We start from the raw sequence: 24,339 nt of genomic DNA, 5'->3' as shown, positions 1-24,339 counted from the left end.
TAGATATCTGAAAAAACAGATACAATACTTCATGATAAATTATTTTCCTTTCTTTGAGGTAAGGAACAGAAAATAAAACTTTCCTTCAGTAGATCATAGCTCTGCAGGTATGAAGGCAGAGTGCAAATAAATACTATTAATTTGGGCAAGGTGCTGAAAAGCAAAAACCTGAAATAGCTTCCTTTCTAGAGTAGTGTATTAATTTACCCAGGAAAAAAAAAAGCACAATACTGATGTCAACACTAAATTTTATGTAATAGCATTCATATGTTTAATGTGAAAGCGCTACGATGCTATGAAAAAGGTAGATGAAAACATACTAAGAAGGGAAAACGAGATGACAGCATGTTATCTGAGAAGGCAGATTTGTCTCTGTTAAGAGCAAGAGAGACAGGACAAGGCTAAATAAAAGAAAATTCCAGACGTTAAATTGTTCACAAATTTCTAAGAAGCCTATCCCATGAAGGAGATGTAAAGAAAGAAAGTAAATCCACTGACATGTTTAAGATTTTGATAGCTTTTATGGGTTAAACTACGAATTACTGCTTGGGGCCAGGGCTGAGGAGAAAAACAAATGCAAAAGACACATATATTTGATGGAAATAACTCTATAAGAAACCATAAAAGAAGAATCACTCTACATTATGCTCAAGACAAAGATCTTGCAGGAAGCCTCATAAAAACCCCTGAAACAAACCAATCAAACTTATACAATAATTAAAGCATTCCCTGCACCTCAACTTGGGGCATTTCATTTGGTGACAGTACACAGAAATCCCATGTTGATCACTGGAATCTCCAACCATAGCATTGTTTAGACTGCTGCAGAGTTCCCACTAAAACTTGTAGATATAAAAACATCAGAGTCCTCCTTGCTCTCTGGGAAGGTGCAAAACAATGTTAGCACAATTATCTTACCTGTGACGTGCTGTAACAGAGAGAAAAGGAAAGCCTGGGAAGCTTTAAGAGACAACAATTTTCTCAGCAATTGCAAGTATATGCATATAGCATACAGGTTACTTCATTCTAGAAGAAACTGCAAGAATAGGTCAACATTTTTAATATTCAAGAAAAGAAAAAATTTACATCTTAAGAAAAAATAACCACCAAGGCATTAAAAATTAAAAAACCCACCAAAAAACAGTTGACTCTAGATGAAGGGGAAAAACTGAAGAATTTAAAGACTGTGTGTAGTCTAGTAAATTAACAAATGAATTACTCAAAGGAAAATTAACACACAAGAACACACTGACAAACTGATCAAAGATCTGGAAGCGCTGTCAGATCTGTGTTCAAGAAGATTTTTTAATATGTTCTAGTTAGGAACCATCGTGTCATTTTTATGTGGCTTAAGTAGTTCCACTCAGATTCTTTAGCATTCATATGCCTCACAGTACTAAATGATTGAATGTTTTGAGAACATTCAGAAATTTCATCAACTTTGAGGCCATTAAATATTATTTCCCTCTCTTCTTGGCATCCAGAAACATCCAGACTTTTAAAGTCTCTACATTACAGTTGAACTACTATGGTTTAATTTTTCTGTTAACAGAAGGGTGGGTTTTTTCCCCCAAGGGTTTGTTTCAAGCCAAAATGCTTAGTACATTAACTGTTGTGGTGCCCATAGCACCTAACTGAAAACTATTAACAGGCAGAAACACCTAGCACAGGAACACCTCTTGCACGTATTGTGAACCTAAAACACAGTTTTGTAGCCAAGTAGCAGAAGAGAACATGGATGTCTGGGTATAAAAAGATCACATAAAGTAAGGACACAGAACACAGTCTTCACATACGTGGTGGCAAAGAATTGTTTGTTTATTCTTTGAGTTCAAGTTTAGTCCCACTGCACATGAACTTCACCATGTATTCACATACAATGCACTTTAAGAAATACTTTTCATTAATACTTTTGTCACAACAGAACTTCAAGTCAGCACGCCAAATCCAACTGAAATTTAAGACTTTTACAATGCACACAGCATTTTCTTAATGCTTTGAGTACTTTCAGACTACTGAAACTAAGCAAAACCTTCAAGACTGCATTTTAGATGTGTTCTGGAGTGCAACTTGTTCACTAGTCTGACAGGCAGAACACTGCCTCAAACTGCTGTATTTCTCTGCATTTAATTAATTTACTAATTGACTGGTTTTTTTCCCAATTCCAAGAAACCTCAGTGGTTGCATAAATTTTCAAAGCTCACTTATAAAGGCAGGTTTGTCTTTAACAATATGAAGATGTATTTTCTCTACACATCCCACCGCTTTAGTACAAAAAGGTTATTCCCAGTGTTGGAGGCTCTTCATAATTTTTTCCCCTTCCACCTGTCTGGACTTTCAAGATTCCTTTCACTTCTTATAAACCAATTATGTGATTCTTTTAACACAATAGCTGATTTCTCAAAATAACTTTTATTTTAAAAAAAAAAGGTGATAAAAGTGGTTTAGCCACATACCTATCTCTCTAGGTTATGAATGGTATGGAGCTCTAGATACAAAACTTCACGCTGACTTTGACCTAAGCAGATTTCCAGTCCCATGATATTTGTGAAAGAGCAGAGGTGTCTTCTCTGTACCTAAAATAATTTGGGTGAAATGCTGATTCAAAAGAAGTCAATAAGCATTATGCTATTGATTTCAACAGAGCAAATATTTCATTTTGATGGTTTATTGGTGATAGAATTTCAGAACATCAATATTTAGAAAGATATATAATACACAATAAACCACATAATTGCACAGAACAAACTAAGAGGTAAAATCATTTACTCTATATTAAAGAACTTCAACCTGACACTTCCCATGTAACATACAGAAGACTAAACTGGCTGCCACATAAAAAACAAATTTTCAACAACAAAGAAAGGCTTCTGCAAATAATTGCAGGCAAGAGGTCCAGTAGGAAAACAAATGGTCATCCATGTTTCTGGAGGTTAGAAATTACTGTCTCCAAAGTTTCTTCTAACCTGACCAGGACAGAGAATTATTTACTGAACCAAAAATCTAACTAACATGAAGTGCTTGAACTAGAAAAAACATCTAGCAGATGTTTTTCACTGCATCGTTCACTATATCCTCACAGTAATGCTCCACATCCAGCACAGTGTCCCATCTTCTGCATTTGAAGTTTCTCTGGGGTGAGGTCTTTTCTCTGTTCCTCATCAGAATCCTTTCCCCCCATTCGCTCCCCCCCATGAAGCAACTGTCCTTTGCTCTAAAAGGCAACTCACAGATGAAGCACTGACTTTTACTTCAATGTCTGCCTTTAAGAACTGTGACGGCTAGAAGCTACTGTATGTAATGTATGTATGTGCTCACTCACATCCAGACAAGACTAGTACTACCTCTACTACCGCTCAACTTCTGCTAGTAGGTGGCAAGTTTCTCCCAATTCAATCTAAGCATCATTTACATGTCCTACAACTCCTTCAAGTAATAGGGAACGCAGCATCTGCCTTGATAAAATACTCAAAAATGTAAGTTATTTTCAACACTAGGAAGTACATTTTTATCTCTGTGCCTAAGCAGTTTAAGAGGCTCCTACTAGCAAACATCTTTTCTGTTTTTAAGTATCTGTCTCCAGTGATCCATATTCTCTCAAAAGCTGGTGGGAACAGCTGGCTTGCATTACAACTGCATGTATTAGCAGGACTATGCATTGCTCCCTACCAGCCCACGTCTCATTTTCTCATCCACTTCAAATTTGGCTGGCTCTATAGGATGTGAATTAGTATGTACACCATGTGAATGATGAGTGGATTCTGGTATGACATAAAGGCCTAGCATGACCCACACAAACTCTCTATCTTGCAATTTAACAACATAAACCTTTCTCATTTCTTTTTAATGACCAACTACTGGAACCCTTCATTTTTGTGACAGTGTGTCTATGTTATATACATGCTTTTAATGACAATACAGTTTAATGTTTATGTTGGGGTTATGATCTTCAGAGATGTCACCTCCCAAATCATACTTCTGATTTTTAGGCAGACTACCTTGCAACTACAACCTTGAAGAGGTTTTAATAGCTATATATTTATACAGTAGCTTTATGAAAGCTGTAAACTTTCAGTACGTGTAATAACTTGCAGCAGAGAGTTCCACAACTATCTGTGCAATACAGAAATGTTTTATTTGAAAATTCTGCCTTCAAATTTCATTTTAATAAATTGAAAACTATCCCCCCTTTTCTTCACACATCTTTCCTTGTCACTCATTATTTAATGCACCTCGCTGAAATTAGCTCGTCATCATTCCTTCTATATAAGCACTTTCATACTTTAGCTCACCCTTTGTCATCTCCTGAGTTTTTTTCCAGATGGTACTCAACCTGTGCATAACACACAATTCATAGCACTGCCTGTAGCTTTCTGTCTTAATAATTCCATACATTGTTTGCTCTTTCGTCCACTGAGTAGTCAGTGGTTATTTTGATTATGCTATTCTAACCAAAAGACCTTACTCCTGAGGAGAAATAGCATGTGCTGAGGGCCTATCCTTTTACAGACATTTTACTTTCATAGCAAAAATGTATGATCTGTTTTTTATTCACATCACTTTACAGTTATTTCTAACAGAGTAATAAAATGCAGATAATACTCTTGCCTGTTGTTGTGCACAAACTCCACCTATACTTCTTTGCAGCTGGCCCCTCTCTTTATCCTTCCAAATAACTTAATGCCAACAGCAAGCTGTCAAGCTCTTGCAAAGTGATGAACAGTAAATAGAAAAGGTTATAACAAACCCCTGCGAGACAGCACCGATTTCCTTTCACCTTGAAAAGTGATAATTTACATCTATCAGCTCCTTATTAATTCATGAGAATAACTTATTAGATCATTCTGTAATTTCTTCAAACTTATATAATGACAAAACTTCATCAGTTCAAGTGGACTGTCAGCAGTAGCTCTCTCAGTCCTGCTGATGCCTTCAAGGAATGTGAGTAGATGCACGAGGCGAGTCTTCTTCATACTGCCATGCTGCTCCCCTCAGTGTGTCATATGTAATAATGATAAATGCTGCACTATTAATCTCCTAGCTAGACACAGGGTATGCCCAGCGTCTGAGGGAGAGGCTCTATCAGGCCCAGGCAGTGTGGTACTGCCAGTTGGGTCCCTTCCAGCAGATGGAAAACTAGTTGCTACAGGTGCTCTATTCTCCCTCCACAGGCTCCTCCCCTGTTGGTACAAACTCCCACTCTTCCGTTCCACTTACTTTTAAGCAGATCCCTTCTCTAATTTCAAAAGTCTCTGTGATTCCCTGGTTACTGTTTAATTCATCTAATGGTTGCTAACCTCTTTAAAGCATTAGGGAAACACTCTCAGTTTTAGTACTCCATTCACACTCATATTGCTATCTTCACAGATATTATCTAGAGCATTTTGTTCGGTGTGAGCCTTGCAAGCACCCACACACCTGCTTTAAAAACTTGTATCACATTAACCACATTCCCAGCCCTCCAATACCAACACTACCTCTCTCACTTTATTTGAAAGTCTTTTAAACGACATTGAACGCTAGTGCCTTGGTTACAAGGAAACACTGGTCTCCAAAGTCTTGCTTATCGATACACTAATAATCAGTGTAAATAAGTCATTCTTCACATGAAAATCAACTCAATGTAAATGGAGAACTCACTACATATCTCCATTGCACTGCACATGTTTTTCAAACTGATTCCAAATAAGGTATCTGTGATTGTCCCTCTCTACTCTGCCCTCGTGAGGCCCCCATCTGGAGTACTGTGTCCAGATTTGGAGCCCCCAATACATCCTTCAAAATAGGCAAATTTTCTTTTTTTTTTATCTTTTTAGTTCAATAAATTACTTCATCAGCAACAGTAAAATTGTGAAAGAATGGACTTAGCTGCTTCAACCATTTTTGCTTTCCTGAAAACAGATAGATTGGCAGGAAAAAAGGCAACTAGGAACAACAACAAAGGGGAAGGTACAATATTTAGCCCACAAAGTGTATATTATAGCCTGACTTTTCACGTACTAAAAACCACATTATCAGCTATGTAGGTTGCTAAAATTAGTAATATTCTGACACAGAAGTTTTCTGCTAGGAGAGTTCTTAGCACATATAAAGTTGGTCTAAAGGCCATCATGTGAATTCATTTTGATTCTATTGTCAAAAGCAATGCGTTAAGAGCCTCTTGACTTATGCTAACAGGGAAACACATCACTTTAGAAGATATGGGATACTGTTAACATAAAATGAAGATCCATTTTCACTAATTATTAGTTCAACAATCAAAGAATATGGCCCATGTTTTGTGATACAAAAAAGGTGTCGATTTTAGCAGAACCACATTGCCTACATAGAATTCTCCAAATACTTAGCATACTGGATGATTTTGTTTTATTTTATGTCATGATGATTTATTAGATATTGAGGGATGCTTTCATACATCTGAAATATTTGGGATTGCTGATGGAAACAGCACACACACTTGTCAATTTTTATTTGCTATCCTGTACATCAGAAGATCAGGGATAAGAATTTCACTCAAGTAAACTACAAATATTATTTCAAAATACCTAAACATAGTAATGATTTAAGACTACCTGATTTGGTAGTGGAGACAACAATTTTTTTTAGAAATTATCTTGACATACTGTTAAAAATGACCTACAAGTCAACACAAGAAAAAAAAAATCCTTTATAGCTCCGTACACACGTAAATGTTTAGCACAATTGTATTTTCATGCAGAATTTGCACAATACTCTTGAATGCATTGAGATTTTGCTCATTACCTAGCTCATAGGGAAAAAAATACAATATATAAGAAATAAAACTAACAAGACCATGAACAGCAGTTCAAACCAATTCACATTGTCAGCACTTAAAACACAGGGCCTGAATGCCTTATAAAAAAAGCATAAAATTCATCCTACAGTGATCATAAATAGCTTGTAATGGTATTTGTATATTAGAGTGTGCTAGCTTTTATTCTGTATGCTTCCATTCTGGTGTTAAACTTTGAAGTTCCAACTGGCTTGACAATTCAACAGACATCCCAGAAAGTAATGCGTATTTAATGTCAATTTCCTAAAAAGGTTAGAAATGTGTTTGGAAATTACTTTTTCTGAAAGAGACCAGAGTGGAATTTCATACTGTATCAGAACTGTCAGAAACATTCCGAATTTAGTTTAGAAGTCTGGCATATTTATCATTATACTAATATCTAAACTGTATTAAAAACTGCATTTCAGTACATGCAATGAGAAATTGGCTACACTATAAAAACACTGATAATAGTGTTATCTCTTCTGTTCCAGAGAATATAACCTCAAAGAGGAAGCTTTCTCTATTGACAATTCAAAGCCTTCTTGAGTATTCACATTATGGCTCTGACACTTGCATGACTGATAAGAGACAAAGTCAGAAAAAGTTTGAAGGTTACTCTTTTGTCTCCCTTGAAACTGGTATTTAATACCATCTACCAACTTTTTTTCTGGCAGATTCTCAGTTGAGAAATGCACTATTTTTCAGTAGATTTTAAAACGCAAGTTCTGTATGTTTGAAAGTGTTTACTTTTTTTTTTTTAACTTGACAAATCAAAATAAAATTGTTAGGAGTAATCAAACTGACCTTTAGAATGAAGAGAGGAAGCTCTGCAATAAGAAAATATATCTATATACAGCAAGGTGTTTGTTAATTCTATTAAAAGATTGAGCATTTTTCATTTTTTATGTCTAGGATCAACCTGAATATCTATTTTTACTAAAATTTCAAAGGAGTTGTAGAGAACTATAATAATAATAAAGGACTGAATATTGTGTTTGAAAGCCATAAATACTAGGATATTAATACTGGGATGTAAATACAAGGATACTTATAAAGCTATAAATACTCAGACATGTTAAATACAGGACAATTATGTTCATAGCTGATTTAGAAATTAGGTTTATAGCATATTAAAATATATATGACAAAAGGTATCCAGATTCACCCACTGTAACACTTAAAACTATGATAGAAACTCTACATTCAAATTATTTTAATGTACAAAGGACAACAACTTCAACTGAAATGAAAAATTAATGAGCAAAGTCATAAACACAAATTGGGTGAATTGAACAAGTCAGAGACTAATATTTTAAGTTTCTCAAGCTATCCTGAACCTGTATCCCACACATTCTTAAAATAAATAAAATAGTGACCTTTCAAGGAAAGGATTCCAGATGTAACCAATAATCCCAAACGGAATACAATGAACAGCCAGAGCTTAGAAAGGATGGAAGGACACTGACTAGAAAATACATTTCACTCTTAAAAGCTTAAGAAGTTTAGCGATAAAATGAAAGCTGCCAGTAGGTATGGTAAGGTGGCCCTGCAAATGAAATTGAAGTGGCTCCTATTAAACCAGAGGACAAGCAAAGTTGTTAATATGCAGTAAAGGGTAGTAACAACCCACGTTCTGAACTGTTTTCAGCCATGCTTGTGATGAACAAAAGGAAGAGATGCATTCTCTCAGCTGCAGGCCCTTATATATCACATGAAAAGTCGAAGGAAAACTCAAAAAGCAGAATTCCTAATCTAGTACATAAATCTTAAAACCTAGAAGCAATTTCATGGTTTTATGCATGGATCCTAGGCAAGTCTGAGTATGTTAGTGTAAATCTGTATGACATCATGCATTCAGGAAGGAAGGAAGTTAGATTTCAACACTATGAAAACCTTTCCAGTAAGTTCTGAAATGGAGTACAATTAAACAGATGAAGGAACATGAAAAATGAGATGAAATAGAGCACATACATTCCAAAGAGATAGATACCATATTCATCAGGCACAATCTCTTTCTTAAGGTAATTAATTCTCTTGACAAAGGAAATTTGCTACTATTTATCTGGACTTCGGCAATTCTTCCTGTTACATGGAAAGCTAGAGAAAAATGGGTTTGGAACAAACACTACAGCAGGTTGAATAACTGTCTCAATGGGAGACAGAATAGGCTGTTTAAAAACACATAAAGGAGCTCTAGAGCTTGGGACTAATTTATTAAGTTTCAAGTTGATGACGAGAGTGCAAAAATAGGTAATAATGAATTCTGCTGATGACAGAAAGGAACAGAGGGAAAAAAAAACACCACTACATTACATGGGAAGAAATGAAAGCTTTATGCTTCAAATATCAGAAGGATTTCCACAAATTACGTTCTCATCTAAAAGAAACTCTGCTAGAGAAAAGGTGTGTAAGTACGGACTGAATACGATCCATTAATGTCATCAACCTATTAAAAAATTAAGTCAAAATCAAGGTGCAAAGTACTGCATCTGCAATCTACCAAATCAATAAAAAGTTTCTTTCAAGTGCAAAAGGAGGTGCACTATGAATCATGCCTAGTAGCAAAATCCTCAAGTCAAAGATTTTGATGATGTCCCATACAAGGACGCTCCCACTGCTGCATATACATGCACTAGAAATTAAAACACTGAAGTTACTTGCTGGATCAGAGCTACATGAAACTGTGTAGAAGGTGCAATGCAAAATAAATAAAAACTGAGGGGGAAAGGAGAAGGAAAAATTTTCAAACCAGTATTATGTTTAAGGACTGTACTTGTTCCCTTGGTAGTAGTTAGGGAAATAACCCAACCTTACAGTATTCTTTAAACATCTAGGGTTAAATTCTAGGGAAAAGTGGCTTGTTTGAAAGACATTAAATGTATCAGCAGCAGACATGTACTGGTGATCTGTTTGTTTCTGTGTTTTTATTTTGTTTGGGGTTTTTTTTCTACTTGTCCTCTTCTTTTTCAAATTTCTGTTGCGTGCTATCTTTTTAGGAATGTATGTTGTTCAATTTATACCAAAACTAATCCTCTAAGTTAACAGTGGTTTGAACGACTCTCAAACCTGTTTCTCCTGGATTTTTTTCCTGAGCTTTAAAAAGGCTACTTTGGAGGGCTATCAATTGTTCATTCTTCTGTAAATGAAGTGCTCCAATATTTTATTAGGGTTAGGAAAATAGGAAATTGAACAAATAGGAGAAAAAAGCCAGAAGAAATACTAAAGTCTTTGTGCTGTTTTTACTTTTCTAATGGCTCAATGTTTGCATATTTGTAGACCCAGATTTAATATAGTGGGCTTAAGGGACAAGAGAGATACAGCTGAAAGGCCGCAGTAACAAAAACATTTATGATTCTCTATTTTCCAGAGATAATTAATAATAATACAAATGATCGATTATTGGGATATTAAATGATTAACAGCATTAATTTAATTCAATTTGGTTCTCAAATCGATTCTTAAAATCCATTCTTAAACTGTGCAGCTGATCCAATGCTGGCATTATTTCCACTTACTGTAGCATACTTACAGTTAAATGCACGCTTAGAAGGTGAAGTAGCTAACACTGACAAAACTCTCCAGTTCTTTACAGTGCTGCACAAAAGGGCTGTGAATGCTACTATGGCTAAATACTTCACAGTTCTAGAGCTCAATTTCCAATTTTTATTTTTACACACAAAGTAGTTAATGGCAGTATATCTACTTGTGTTCTCAAGACAATCTATCTCCATTCTGTTATGCAGAAGTGAACTCTCCCAAGAAGGGTTTTAGATCAGCTTTTCTAACTGAAACATGTTCTTCAGTGACTTTTTAGTGGCAGACAAGGTATACTGTAATGAGGACTACTGAGAAGATGAAAGTATATACATACATTCCGATTCTTTTATAATTGCAACCATTGTAATAAAGAAAGATACAATACCAACCATGGAACATTAGATAAACAAACTATATAAATTAATTGCAAAAAAGAAAAGAAAAAATACTATCATAAAATAAGGTCTTCATTTATTTAAAGATATTGTTTTTTCTAAAGCTAGATCAAGTTTCATTTGAGCTACTGAAACATTACTGTGCTGAAAAAAAATAATGTTTTTTGGATCTGATTTACAAAGATGCTTTGATTAGGTTTCTGTTATAAAAATCATGGGTAATTATACCACAACACATCTGTTCAACCCAGTAACCAACCCTTTCCTTTACAAAAGCACCTACTCTCAAATTCTGCTTATATGTATAACCTTCCAAAATGCCAGTTTATTTTATTTTCATTTTAGTACAGGAATAGGTTTTGCTTATCTGAGCACACTATCTGAAGTCCAAGCTGTTTCCTCAGCTACCTGATTTCTGACTCTGTTGAATTCTTATGTAAGTATGCTGCTAGGTAGTGGGAGAAAAGAAAAAACAAAACAAACCACCACCAAAAAAACCCCAAACCCACCCCACAAAAAAACCACCAAACCATTAATAGGACACATCTAAGTCTCCAAATGAAAGGTACAAGGAACAGTAATTGTGGCATGATTAACCTTGTGAATGTTCATAATGCTTCAAAAGAATACATAAGGAAAATAACTAAAGTATTTATGATCTATAAGATCTGGGTGCCAGCATGTATAAGTAAACAAAATGTTATAATTTCTTCAAAGAACAAGAAAGGGTAAGTATATTCTGCCACTTCACTTGATACCCAGGAACTCTGAAAAGTATCTGCTATCTAAAAGGTGGGATGTACAGTACTATGCTACTGGTTTTCAGAGCCTCAGAAGAACAGTCTGCATGTACAATAAAACTTTTTAGTTTACATTTTAATTTAGTCCTTATGTCTTCTATTGTTTCTTCCTTCAGGAACAGTCACTAAACATGAGAGGCTAGCCAAATAAACGAATTAATGTTGGCACCAGAGCTTGATAATAAAAGAGTCAGAATAATTTTTGTTTCTGTGAAAACATACAGAAAGAATTTTATATTCATCAAAATAAGGCAGCAAATAATTTCTGCCTTGCAGATTACAAAAAGCATCAAAAATTCTTTATGTTCAATATTATTTTTTTTTAAACTCACCATCAAAAAAAGAATAACCACAACAAAAAGGTATCTCACCGAACCAGAGACTACCGGTGAATTAGTCCCTGAAGGACTGTCTGAAGTATGCCGCTTCACTTACATTAACACACTCAAATGCACATTCCTTCTCTTGACATTGTTCACAGCCATAAAAGGAATCAGAGCTCAGTACCAAAGTATATGGAGAGGCAAGAGCTCTCCAATGGAAATACACACCAGGTCTAACTTGAGAAGGCTCTGCAGGATAGAATCCAGTTTTACACTCGCTTAGTAATACACGAGACAATTCCCAACTGCTGACATTTTACTTCAGCAAAAAGGAACATCTGCACCCTTGTACTATAGATTATTTTTCTGCAAGGAAGAGGAAAGATTCACAAAATAATCCATCTAAAGCAGTAAAAGACTGTGCAATACAGAAAACATGGTAGAGTTCTTTCCTCTCTTCTCCCTTCCCTGTGCTCTCAGAACTGTTGAGAACTTGTAACATTTGAGAAGAAAGCAGACATGCTTAGGCTGTTTAACAGCTACAGGAAGAACGTCTGCACAGTTCTATTCAGAGAACAGAATCTATACAGAGAAAAATCCCTATGACTACTACATTTTCTAGCTTCCAGCGTAGATACTGTAGTGTTACCATAATAGTGCTAGTGCCACTCGAGCAAAGATATGCTGTCAGGAGCTCTGAAAAGGTGTTCGGCTAGGCTAAACCTAATTTTATTCAAGCAAGTGTTAAATACTAATTAAGAACTCAGTTAAATCAGCTTGTATTGGATAAAAGGATAAATTTTACTTTGCTCCTGAGGGAAATTAAAAAAAAAAAGATAAAAATAAATTAAAAGGTAAAATTAAAAGAACAGTGTGGATGGTCAAATGCTGGAACAGGTTGGAGAATCTCTAACCATTGAAAATTCTCTTAGACAATGTCCTGAGCAAGCAGCTAAACAAAACCTTCAGAGGTACCTTCCAATCAAAACTATTTTATTAGAGAAAACTCTTTAGCTTTTAACTTCTACACAACCAGTAAGTTCCTGGAAGACAGAAAATATAGATTCCTACCTGGCAATCAAGAACTCATTCTAGTATTAAGCGAACAACACAAACAGATTTTTGTCCTGTGCTATTCTGGCTTTCTGTCTTTAAAAAAGTCTATGTTCATTCTATCTTCAAATACTTCATAACTTCTCTTGTTTGAGGTGTCACTGGCTCCTGTTGTTCTGTAAAAAGCAGTTCTTTCAGATGAAATTAAATTGCTTCCAGAAGCTCATCCACACTTTGCAAAAGGTAGGTGGGGGAAAGGAAGGGTATTTGTTACTTGAAAGTGGTATCAGTCAATTCAAATTGGATTTCTGTTGTTACAAGCAGCAATTAAAATCTAGTGCTATTTTTACTGGATTTTATCATGACAGACTACTTGCTCTCTGATAACTTGTCTAAAATCCAGTTTTACTTGATAGGAAAATTTTCCATCATTACTCAGCCAGAGCCACAGTACTTGCAATATAATGGTACTATCTGAACTTCTACAGCAAGGATGTTTCAAGATCTGACAGTTTTAATTTAGCGGTTCTAATGCCTCACCTGAGCAAACCTCCTCTTATGACCATTTTCCCACCTCCTCCTCCCACACACAATAACAAGGATACAAAGTATCATGTAAGCTTTCCCTTTTCTAATATTAAAGTAGAAACATTCATTATACAGGAAGCTATTGAAATGCCAGCTACAACCACACTCCCAATCTCTAATTAACTACATCTTAAAATTAGACAGGTTAATACTTTTCCCAACACTAGTTTACATATGATGTTGCCCATTTTTTAACGTGCTGGTCTGTTAACAGAAATAAGATTGAGACTAGTTCTACATCTTACACTGCTAATTACTACTACTTTTTGACTAAATCAAGGCAGAAGTTGGAATTCAAGGCTTGAAAAATCCATTAATACTTGCAGATTCTTGAAAGACTCATTGCTTTGATAACCACAGGAAAACAGTTTCATTAAATACACTCATAAATAACCTACTTCTCATTTCTATCCATCATACTAAATAAATGGCTATTCCAATGAAGTATGCAGAAATACTTTAATAGCACTGTGCTTGTGATTATTGTGGATAGATGCACCAAAACATGGCTGAGGTACTCCTGATACCAATCTGTTTATTTTACACTCACGAATCATGTCAAAAACCACAGAAGAGTATTTCAATAGATGAAATTTTGTCCTGCCTAGAATTGGAGTACTAATGTGAATTAAGAATCTCAATATTCTAAGCATGAAGTGTTCATAGTACCTAATTTTACATAGATAAATGAAAAAATAAATAATAGCAGTCAAAGATATTTTTACTTTGACTTCAGAAACATACAGATTACCAAATACCTGTATCAGCTAGACAATTTGAAAAATGCTATTTTGGAGAATGCTCCTGAATAAAAGATCAGTGGTTACAAAAGTATGAAAGGTAAGTTGGGAAAAAAGAAAGGCTGAGTAAACTTCACAACAGAACAAATACTTGCATTTGATCTGACATTCCAAAGTGGTCCATCTAAAAGATTTACTAAAAAGATATAAACTGCTTTGTAAGGACATAATTTGTCTTATGCTTAAGCAATTTCAACAAGCTTTTGAAATATAAATAATGCCAAAACCCCAAATCCAGTTAATATAGTGTCATATAGGACAATTATCCATTTCATAAAGCATCAGGTAATGTAGGAAAACCATCTAATTCTGGCAATAAAAGTATCATATTTCCCTCTTCCCACAGAAACATTTCCAATTTCTAATATTTTTTTTCTTGGAAAAGCAAAGGAAATTACGGCCTTTGAAAATCAACTTAATTCAGCATTTTTGACAAAAGTTTGTCTTTTGCCCTATCCTCATTTATAGCAAACTTTCAGTCATTTTAAAGATGCAGCTCTGAGCATACTGCACAATGAAAACTGTAGAACTTGTATTCAGGTAATAATTTTAAAAAGGCTGCTAACCCTGGACTGACATGCACAAATGCTTTCTTAGCCACTGCTGCTACTAGAGTAAAAGCTGACGAAAATCTAATGAGAACTCATTGCTATTAGGTCAATTAAACAGCAAGGAGGCTCAAAAATATGTAATTGCTTTCCCCAGCTCTCTAGTTGTCACACCACCAGCTCTAGACAGATCAAGCTCTGAATAAAAATCAGAGCTCTCCCAAGACTGTTTATATACAGACACCAATGGGATGTTTGGTTTTCACTGTCAACTCCGGTAAAATAGGTACAGGTTTCACTGTCACACAGTCAGCAAGGAGCTAATCCTAAGAAATAATTACGCAAAAGATGAAGAACTCCAAAAATATAACAGAGATAAAAAGAGAGAAATGTATCAAGACAGAAGACTAATACTGGTTACACCAACCTAAACCAGAACTGACATATCAAACAACAGTACTGCATGATTCAGCTTTCTATGTAAAAATTGATGCTGCTTTCATGTGGACCCAAAACCTGAAATTAGCTGATAGCAATGGGGAATAAAGTAACTGCAACAACATCAACTGGAGAGCACATCAACCTCACCAAACAGATCCACACAGAATTACAAAAATATGATTTAAAAGCTTCATTCAAAGAATACAATCATAGAATTAAAGTAATTCAGGTAATCAAGCAAAGAAGCATAAGTGCAGTGCCACAAGCAAAGGATTTTAAGAACTGGTGATGTACCTTTTACAAGATCCTGGTACTAGTAAGTAGTGTTGTTTAAGCAAAGCAAACAAATGTCTTTTCATCTTTGAAAAAAAAAAAAAGGGGGGATTTAAGGAAGAGAAATGAAGCATCATCTAAAACTATAACAAGAAGAAAGCAAATAATAGGAGATATCTAAAGCAAGGAAGAGTTTATGAAGACAGAATATTAGCATTCTCAAAGTCTGGTGGCTTATCAGGCACTACAGCTAGTACAGGAACTGAACTGTTAACTCCTATGAAATAAGAAAAACTAAGAAATAGTAAATCTGAACCCAACCATAAACCAATTAAGCTTCATGATCTATTTGATGCCTTCCCTTAAGAACAGATTTTTACACTGTAAAAGTGTTAACAATAGTACAGAGTATTACATGCAAATACTCCTTGTACAAAATTAGCATGGACATTTGGAATTAGTACTATACCCTAGACATTGGAAAGAAAGTAATGAGTTAAATTTCATCCAGATGTAAAGACAGCAGCTGCTAACTTCACGCAGAACACTGTTACAGTGAGTTATCATGGTTGAATAAATCTCACAGAAGTGTTAGATAAGCACTTTTATGACTTCAAATTCACAGGAACATAGATAAGTGCTAAAAAAATGAAACAGGGAAATGTTCAATAACGATATTTGGAAAAAATGCAGTGCAAAATAAAAAAGGTTTACAGAATACTTATTAAGCTTTTAAGACTGGTAAAAAACCAGAGCTTTAAGTTAGAAATATAGCAGTCCGCAGTATCTTATATAAATCAGGAATTTCATGATTCTGCAACTATACTTTTTTATTCCTTAGAATCTGACTGGTTGCACTTACTGACACAGCTATAACTCCAAGGAGGTGAAAGTACTGACACAAATGTACAAGGAAACCATATAACGGAGCAAAACCAGAAAATTAGTGGGGGGTGTGTACAGGAGGTTAGTAAGTAGGACTTAAAAACATCTCTACCACCATTTTCATTATTTAGTTGTGTATATTAACACTCCCACGCTAGTAGTTTTTCACACACTCAGATATGAGATCGCACTCTGGAAACTGAGACAAGATGACACAAATTCAGGAAGAATTAAAAGGACATTTTTTAATGATTTAACATAGCCCATACTTCAGCAACAGGTCTTTAAAAAGGGCAATGTGTATAAACTGGGTATGGTAAAAACTTATTTGTCAGAAACAGTTCTTTTACTGTGCAGTATTTCTCCTTTCTGTCACTTTGTAGGAAGGCATCATCAATTTAATACTGCAAAGCAGTAACGAAAAAGTGAATTTTTATAAGCAGTGTTTTATAGAGATTATTTATTACATTATTAGTTCCACTTCTGCATAACAAAGTTGACAGGTGGTCATGTCATTTTATGGCACCATTACGTTGGTAAATTCCTGATACAAAGTGAATCAAAGTACTCAAATTCAAACCATCATCTTTTTATTACTCCAATTAAGATATGACACAAAGGGAGCTTCAATTATTTTTTCTTTACAACATAAGCCAGTCTCCTTTAACCAGCGATGGCCAGAGCTGAAGAGAGCTAAACAAGCCACTAGTCATGGAAAAGCTTCCTAAGCACTGTGCTCACTGCAAGCTTCGTAGATTCCATCCCAACAATTTGCTTGCAAAATGGTAAATAACAAGGAGTGGTAGGAACTAGCAAAGGTCCATTTTACATTCCCAACAGGCCAAGATTTCCTTTTCATGAACTCTAACGAACTTTTGCTAATTTGTGAGCAGGAAGGAGCAAGTACAAGAATTCCTCCAAAGACAGTACTAGCAGAAGGCAACAATAATTCTGGCTGTAGTCATCTAGTAATAACTTCTTAGTGAAGCTGATAAAGAACTTAGATTGAAAGAGTAGAGAAATATAAGAAAGAGCATTCCATAAAGTTCAGTGGAAGAGTTATAGACATGATGGAAAAAGCACATGAAAAATATGAAGCACATGAAAATATTTGCTATCTCCTTTTCTAACTAAAATGCCCAAGAAATGGGAAGAGGTTAGAAACCTCAAAGGTTTATATAAATGGAGTCTGAAAAGAAGAAAACCCACACGTGCTTTTCACCTTGTGAAACAGCATGTTTCTATAAAAAGGTGTAATATTAATATCTCTTTGGACAGCGGAAATTGTGTGGAATGGATCATTTTGTAACACACTCACTACAGCTGGGAGTCTGCTAGAAAGAATTTTAGAAAAAACAGCCATCTCTTAATTGCTCAAAACAAAGATGGTAGAATTTTCTGAACAACTGAAATTCCAAAACAGACTCTGCTTGCAAGCAGAGATGTAAGACTCTGGCACACCATCATACAGTGCTGTGGCACTGCAGTAACTTGCTATATGAGATTCAGTGTAAGAAGCAACTATACAGTGTATTTCCTCTCAAAACAAAATTACAAGAATCAACTCACCACTTGTCCATTCTGAGGATTTTTATGTGCATACGGGGGTCCACGGATGTGATTCCACATCTGACCAGATGTCATCGCAAATACAACACACTAAATAAAAAAAGAGAAAACAATATACTCATTTATTTACCCAGAAGAATTGAATAGAAAACCATTCTGCTGGTGATATTTGTTTCAGATACATAATTGTTTCCCTAACCAGGTACAGTATCTACCTCTATTTGTTTTTTAGAATAGGGTTTGTAGATGCGTTGCCGTCATAAAATTCTTAATGACTTCTGTTAGAAAATGAGTTAGCTCAAGACAGAGATTTTCCAAATCTCACTTGAAATAATCCTGTTATTACCTGCAGTTGGAATTGCCACATTTACCCATATACACAGCAAAAAGCACTCATAGAAGGCATTAATTTCAAATATTCTGCAATCTAGTGTTTGAGGTTATATAACCTTCCGCAAAGTTCTTTCTGCCTTTATTCTAATATAAATATTTAACTGTTTGCTTTCAGGTGTATGAAATGATATATAAAGCCATAAGGAAAAAAAGTTCCAATTATCAACACAATATCCCGTTCTATGAAATTCTCATCGTGTGTCTTATCCTACTGTGATTCATTTTAGCTACAACAAATAACAATGGTTGAGCTGGTAGGAAAGTGAAATTCCCTATGGAAAGAAGTGTGGAGTTAGGTTAGGAATGTATGAAAGCTGTAAAAACAAGACAGTAATTCCTGAAGAAGGTCACGACAGAATCTGACTGCAGAATCTAGACAACAAACTTCCTAGTCATAGCAAGAGTCACTATGACTATCCTAAAGATGAAAATTTAGTACCTTTGGATTACCAAGTGAGAAAAACAGAAATGGAAACTTGGATCATGTAAATATGTCTGACAGGTTTCTTACAGAATCACAGAATCACTAGGTTGGGAAAAGACCTTTGAGATCATCGAGTCCAACCATACCCATACTCTACTACATTATACCCCCTAAGCACCTCATCTACCCATCTTTTAAATACATGCAGGGTCGGTGACTCAACTACCTCTCTGGGCAGCCTGTTCCAATGATCCACAACTCCTTCAGTGAAGAATTTTTTTCTAATGTCTAATCTGAACCTGGTAAGTTCTCCCCTCAGCCTCCTCTTCTCCAGGCTAAACATCCCTTCAGCTGCTCCTCATAAGGTTTGCTCTCCACACCCTTCACTAGCCTGGCTGCCCTTCTCTGGACACACTCCAGGAGCTCAATGTCCTTCTTGTAAGTGAGGGGCCCAAAACTGAACACAGTACTCAAGGTATGGCCTCACCAATGCCAAGTACAGGGACCTACTGGCCACGCTATTTTTGATACAAGCCAGGATGCCATTGGCCTTCTTGGACACCTGGGCACACTGCTGGCTCATATTCAGTCATCAGTCAACCAACATCCCCAGGTAGCTTTCTAGCAAGTCTTCCCCAAGCCTGTAGGACTGCATGGGGTTGTTATGTCCCAAGTGCAGGACTCTGTACTTGGCTTCATTGAACCTTCTCCTGTTGATCACAGCTCATCATCCAGCCTATCCAGATTCCTCTGAAAAGTCTCCCTACCCTCAAGGCAGATCGAATACATACATGCTCATTTTTACTGTACTACAATATTCCCACCAGCATAGTAGAGTGATAATGATTTAAGAAGATGGACCATGAATGTAAAAATTTATACCATGATAGTTAACTAAGACAGGGTTTATTAAAAAAAATTTAAAGGGTTTTCTTTAAAGAAGGTTTAATAACACGTTTGTGAAATAAATTGCCACGTCTAGAAGACAAACTAAAACTCTGGAAGTGTTTAGGACTGAATCTCGTCAGAAATTCATGGATTTGCTTTCCTGGATTTAACTTGTTTAGCTGAAAGAGCAATGTTTCTGAAGATCAGGTGGCTATGCCTAATGGATATTACTTTTGCCTATCTTTATATGACATCTTTTAATTATTTTTTTTTCTATTCTATACAGGATGAAGTGATTAGGACTAACATAATGATGTAATGTAGGCACAGGGTGATGGCAGAAACAGCAAAAATGGAAACACAGGATGCAGCATATCAGTATAGAATGAAAATAAAGGGGGCACAGGATTACACTGACTGATATTACACCAATGGTGAATCAAAGGAACACAGAACTGAGAGCTGGTCAAGATCAGTTTTAAGGGTAACAGAGAGTACAAAGGACAAACATCCAATACCCATTTATCCAATAAATTTTGATGGAAAACGTAGTTGCAGTTAAGTGAAGGAAGGGCAAAGTGTAAAAACAGCCTGAAGTGCTAGAGCAAGGAAGAAAAACGTAGCAGCATGGTACTCCTCACAGCAAAGAACCTGTAACACTGACAACTCACCACAGTGCCTCCTTCCCACAAACCAAAGCCAATGAACAACTTCAAGACCCAGACAGAAACAGCGAGTAAGCATGATATCAGAAAAAAAATATTAGGAAGTGTGCTCATAACAATTTTAATTGCATTATTATTGAGACTTTTTGCCCTTGTAATAAAAAGAAAAATAATGTGGGGAAAAAAAAAAAGAGACATTTACATATCCAGTTTAATGAGAATTATTTTTTGTAGCATCAGGATTTCAACTACACTAAGAACAGATTCTTAGCCTTAAATATAAGGTGTGTTTCATTTCGCCTTTAACAGGATTTGGAATATAACAGTGTAGTTATTACTATGGCAGACGAAAGTACACTGGTTGTGATTATTAGCAAATGAATTAAGTTTTAATTAATAATATGCCAAAGAAATGAAGAGCACATACACTTCCATTACTAGAAAAGGGTAATAGATGGTTATTTCAATCTCTTGCAGATTGTTTTAGCAGAGAAATTTATATTGCTATTTTGGTGATGAATCACACAGGAGATCACTTATGTGAAACTACCAAAGTGTAGAAACTGAAAGTGTGGTAACAAAAGTGAGGTGAAAGAGGTATTTTAAATGCCAGCAGTTAGCTGAAAAATAGAACATCAAAAGAGAACAGATGCATGGAGTGCACAAACTGTGGCTCTCAAAGTGAGTTTTCTATGAAAAGTCAATTTACTCAAATTACTGGATTTAATTTACATTCTCTAAGGCCAAATCTGTTTCCAAATGGAAAGTAGAAAAAACCACCCCTGTTTACATAAAGCCATATACTTTATAACATATAAATCTCTCAAATAAATGAAGGTCTTCGATGCCTGCAAATACAAATACACTGTCTCACAACACGGAAACATCTAACTCAATTTATCTAGGAAATACAATGGTGGGGAGCAACAAACTCCAAGTATTAATATTATTGAAAGAGTTAAAACTATATGGTTGCTTATCCTGAAGGCATCTTTCATATTCTTCCACTTCAGACTTAGCGACCAAGAAAACTGATTTAATAGACAGCACGCCTGATCTGCGATAATTCCCCTTTCATCATGCGCCTCTTTACTGTGTATTTCAAAATGACCTTTTCAGAAGCCAAAAAACATTTTCCAGCTTCTCCCTTGTCCTCTTACACTCTCTGTCTATTTTAAGTATCCTAAGAAGAGAGAATTTCCATCATATCCCTTCAGCAAGTACTTGGTATGCTACAGACAGTACTTGACATTCAAGCTCATTTTGTTGTGTTCTATATTCTACTACACTCTCTGCCTTAAATAAATAAATAAATTGGAAGCCACAGGCTTCTACTGTTTGTAAAATACACTTGAAATGCACACCATTATTTGTAGAACAGAAACTTGCACTTATGATACATGATATACCACCTTTCCAAACCCCATAGTTTCCATAGGGTCACATGGTTTGGAATCTATAATTTCCAAAATGCTTGGTTCACTCACTGTTACTGTTGGTGTTTCCTAGAATAAAATTCATTCCTAAATTCATTTCTATGATTTAGCAACTTCTAACATGTGATTAATGACTCCAGAGTTACCTCACGGGCTTATATTGTATTTATTTCAATTGTACAATTCATAATCAGGAAATTGGCCTTTTTCCACAGCTTTCTCCTACCTTATGAAAGTACAAAGGATTAAAACAGGAAAAGAGGAGAAGATTCAAGCTGAGGCATCTGAGCACGTAGAAGGATTTTCAACTTATCCAGAGTACAGTCCATACTCCAGCAGTTTTACAGAGAAGAGTACCATAAGAAGGTATTACCCCCTTCACAAGGACATCCCTTTCATCCACTGCCCATTTTTCCTTTCTTTCTCCTTGTCAGACTCCAACACCACCACTAACTGCTGCATGCCAATGTAATTATCGTGGGAGTTCAGGGCTTAGCTATTTCAAGAGCTTCCAGATTTATGTAGCTTATTCTGCATACAAATGATTAAAGCAACCAGAGTAGATGTACGTTACTGACTGATGTACTACAGAGAGAGGGACCGATGGTTTGCTACAATGTTATGGTTCCAGGACCAACTGCTCACAGAATGCCTTTAGTGGCAATGAAGTCCACCACTAATACCTGTCCTAAGTGAGTACACTGTGTGTGTATACCATATTGCTCAAAGACCTTGTTAACAAATTGCAAGTGATGCTTTCTTGATGGCTTCACCGTGCATGCCTTCAGCCGTCCTTTCACTAAGAGGGCATCGGTTCTGAGCTCACCTGCAGTGCATCTCTGTGTACACCACAAGGCTCCTAGGAACAGACATAAAGGAGATAGGCACCTGCAGTCCCACCAGAATACTGAACTGCTAAGCAAGACACAACTTTACAGGTACTGGGCAACCATCTCTTGGCTGTACTTGGTGTTCCAAGCATTGTCAAATGACTTGGGTTTAATAAATCTCTTTCTCAAAGGCATATGTTTTAACACGACTCATCTAACACGACTTTCTATCCAGATTAACTTTGCTTTGGTACTCAAGGAAGGCTACAGAACTGCAATATTTTCAATTTCTAAATAATAATCCATCACTTAGCAGCCTCTGCAATGAGATAAACTCAATTCAAGGACAGGGAGCACAACACACAAGCAAAGCGAATGGGTTTCTCTATCTTTAAAAGGTACTGTGCATGTCTCAAACCTCTAGCTATGGAAAGAAATTAATAACTTGCATTTATTGCTGCTCTTTTGAGATGCCTATCTACTCACATAGAAGAGCCTAAGTTTTTCCAGCTCTATCTCTGAATAAAAGATGTTCCTTTTTTTATCCTCATTCTCAGAAGGAGGTAAAAAAGCCACTGGTAGCCATGATACCCTTCAAGCTCTTTTGGAGCAATACCTGATGATGAATGTACCATACAGTACAGGTACTGTGGAGTGTATCAGCACAGAACACATTTCTCATAACCATCAACTATTACAACAACAGTAAACATACGCTTTGCCTCCTAATTCAAACCACTTGACATATTTTGCCCAATGGAGTCAACTCTCAGGGAGCTGCCTTGGAATCTGAGCGCAGACTTTGCCTTGCCAGATTCCATAGGCTTACAAGCAAACCCAAAATAGACACATAAAACGGAAAATTACATGCAGAAAACCACAGTGGCAGCATGGTTAAACAGAAAAATAATAAAGAAAAATGCTTTTTAAAGCCTCCTGGCAGCTCCCGTTCTAGCCAATTGAACAAATAAACTCTCAGTACCAGAACTGTTGTCTAAGGTGCAGCAATTCCCTATCTAAAACGTTAGAAGTTTGCCCAGTTTATACCATCTGACCTTTTATTCTCTCTGCTTAAGAAATGAACTCTTGACAAGAATCGGAACTGCTACACGTTATCAGTATAAAAGGAGACGAGTCCGTAAATAACAAAGGACTGAAGTCCTTCCTCATCTTTGTGCTAGCATGTCAGAGGGAAAAATATTCACTGATGAGTAGCAGAATTTGAATTACAGTCTAAAATAATCTAGGGGATAAATTTTGGATGTGATCTCAAAAGACATCTTTTGGGATACCATGTACTGTGACTCAATCATTACGATTTGCCATTTTAAAAGTGTCCTGGGTAATGTTGCAAGTAAATTGCCTAAGGCAGATGAGATACTACTGGAGTTCCCAGTGGTCCAAGGAGGGGGTGAGACTGCTAATGGTGTTGCTGTTGCACAATCCAACGTTGAGGACAAAACCAATTCAAGAGTCTTGCGTGAACTGGCATCAGAATCAATGTGTGAGATGAAAACTCTCATCTTGCTTCTGAAAGTCTATCAAAACCATTAGATGGATTGCTAAAAATGAACACTCCAAAATATTCTCCCAAAACTACCTATGAGACACAACTTTCTGACATCAATAGTTATGAAATAAAAATTCAGCAAACCGTTCTTGGATCCTCTGCTCTCCTGCTAGTAAAACCAGCAG

At 35.9% G+C, this 24,339-nt stretch overlaps 1 protein-coding gene across 2 annotated transcripts in view; it reads right to left on the bottom strand.

The window, feature by feature from the left end:
* The window catches only part of TUSC3 (tumor suppressor candidate 3), a gene marked incomplete at both ends in the record, with an annotated part of 111,497 nt that overhangs the window by 26,341 nt on the left and 60,817 nt on the right, over nt 1-24,339 (bottom strand). For both annotated transcript variants that reach the window (XM_084266768.1, XM_084266769.1), the window contains one exon: nt 18,009-18,098. In XM_084266768.1, the coding sequence (XP_084122894.1) occupies nt 18,009-18,098 (90 nt within the window). The remainder of the gene's footprint in view (nt 1-18,008; nt 18,099-24,339) is intronic.

Source organism: Gallinula chloropus, assembly GCF_964237585.1.
Source record: "Gallinula chloropus genome assembly, chromosome: 7".
Lineage (NCBI taxonomy): Eukaryota > Metazoa > Chordata > Aves > Gruiformes > Rallidae > Gallinula > Gallinula chloropus.
The sequence above is the reverse complement of the archived record's forward strand: the minus strand, read 5'-3'. Positions and strand labels throughout refer to the sequence as shown.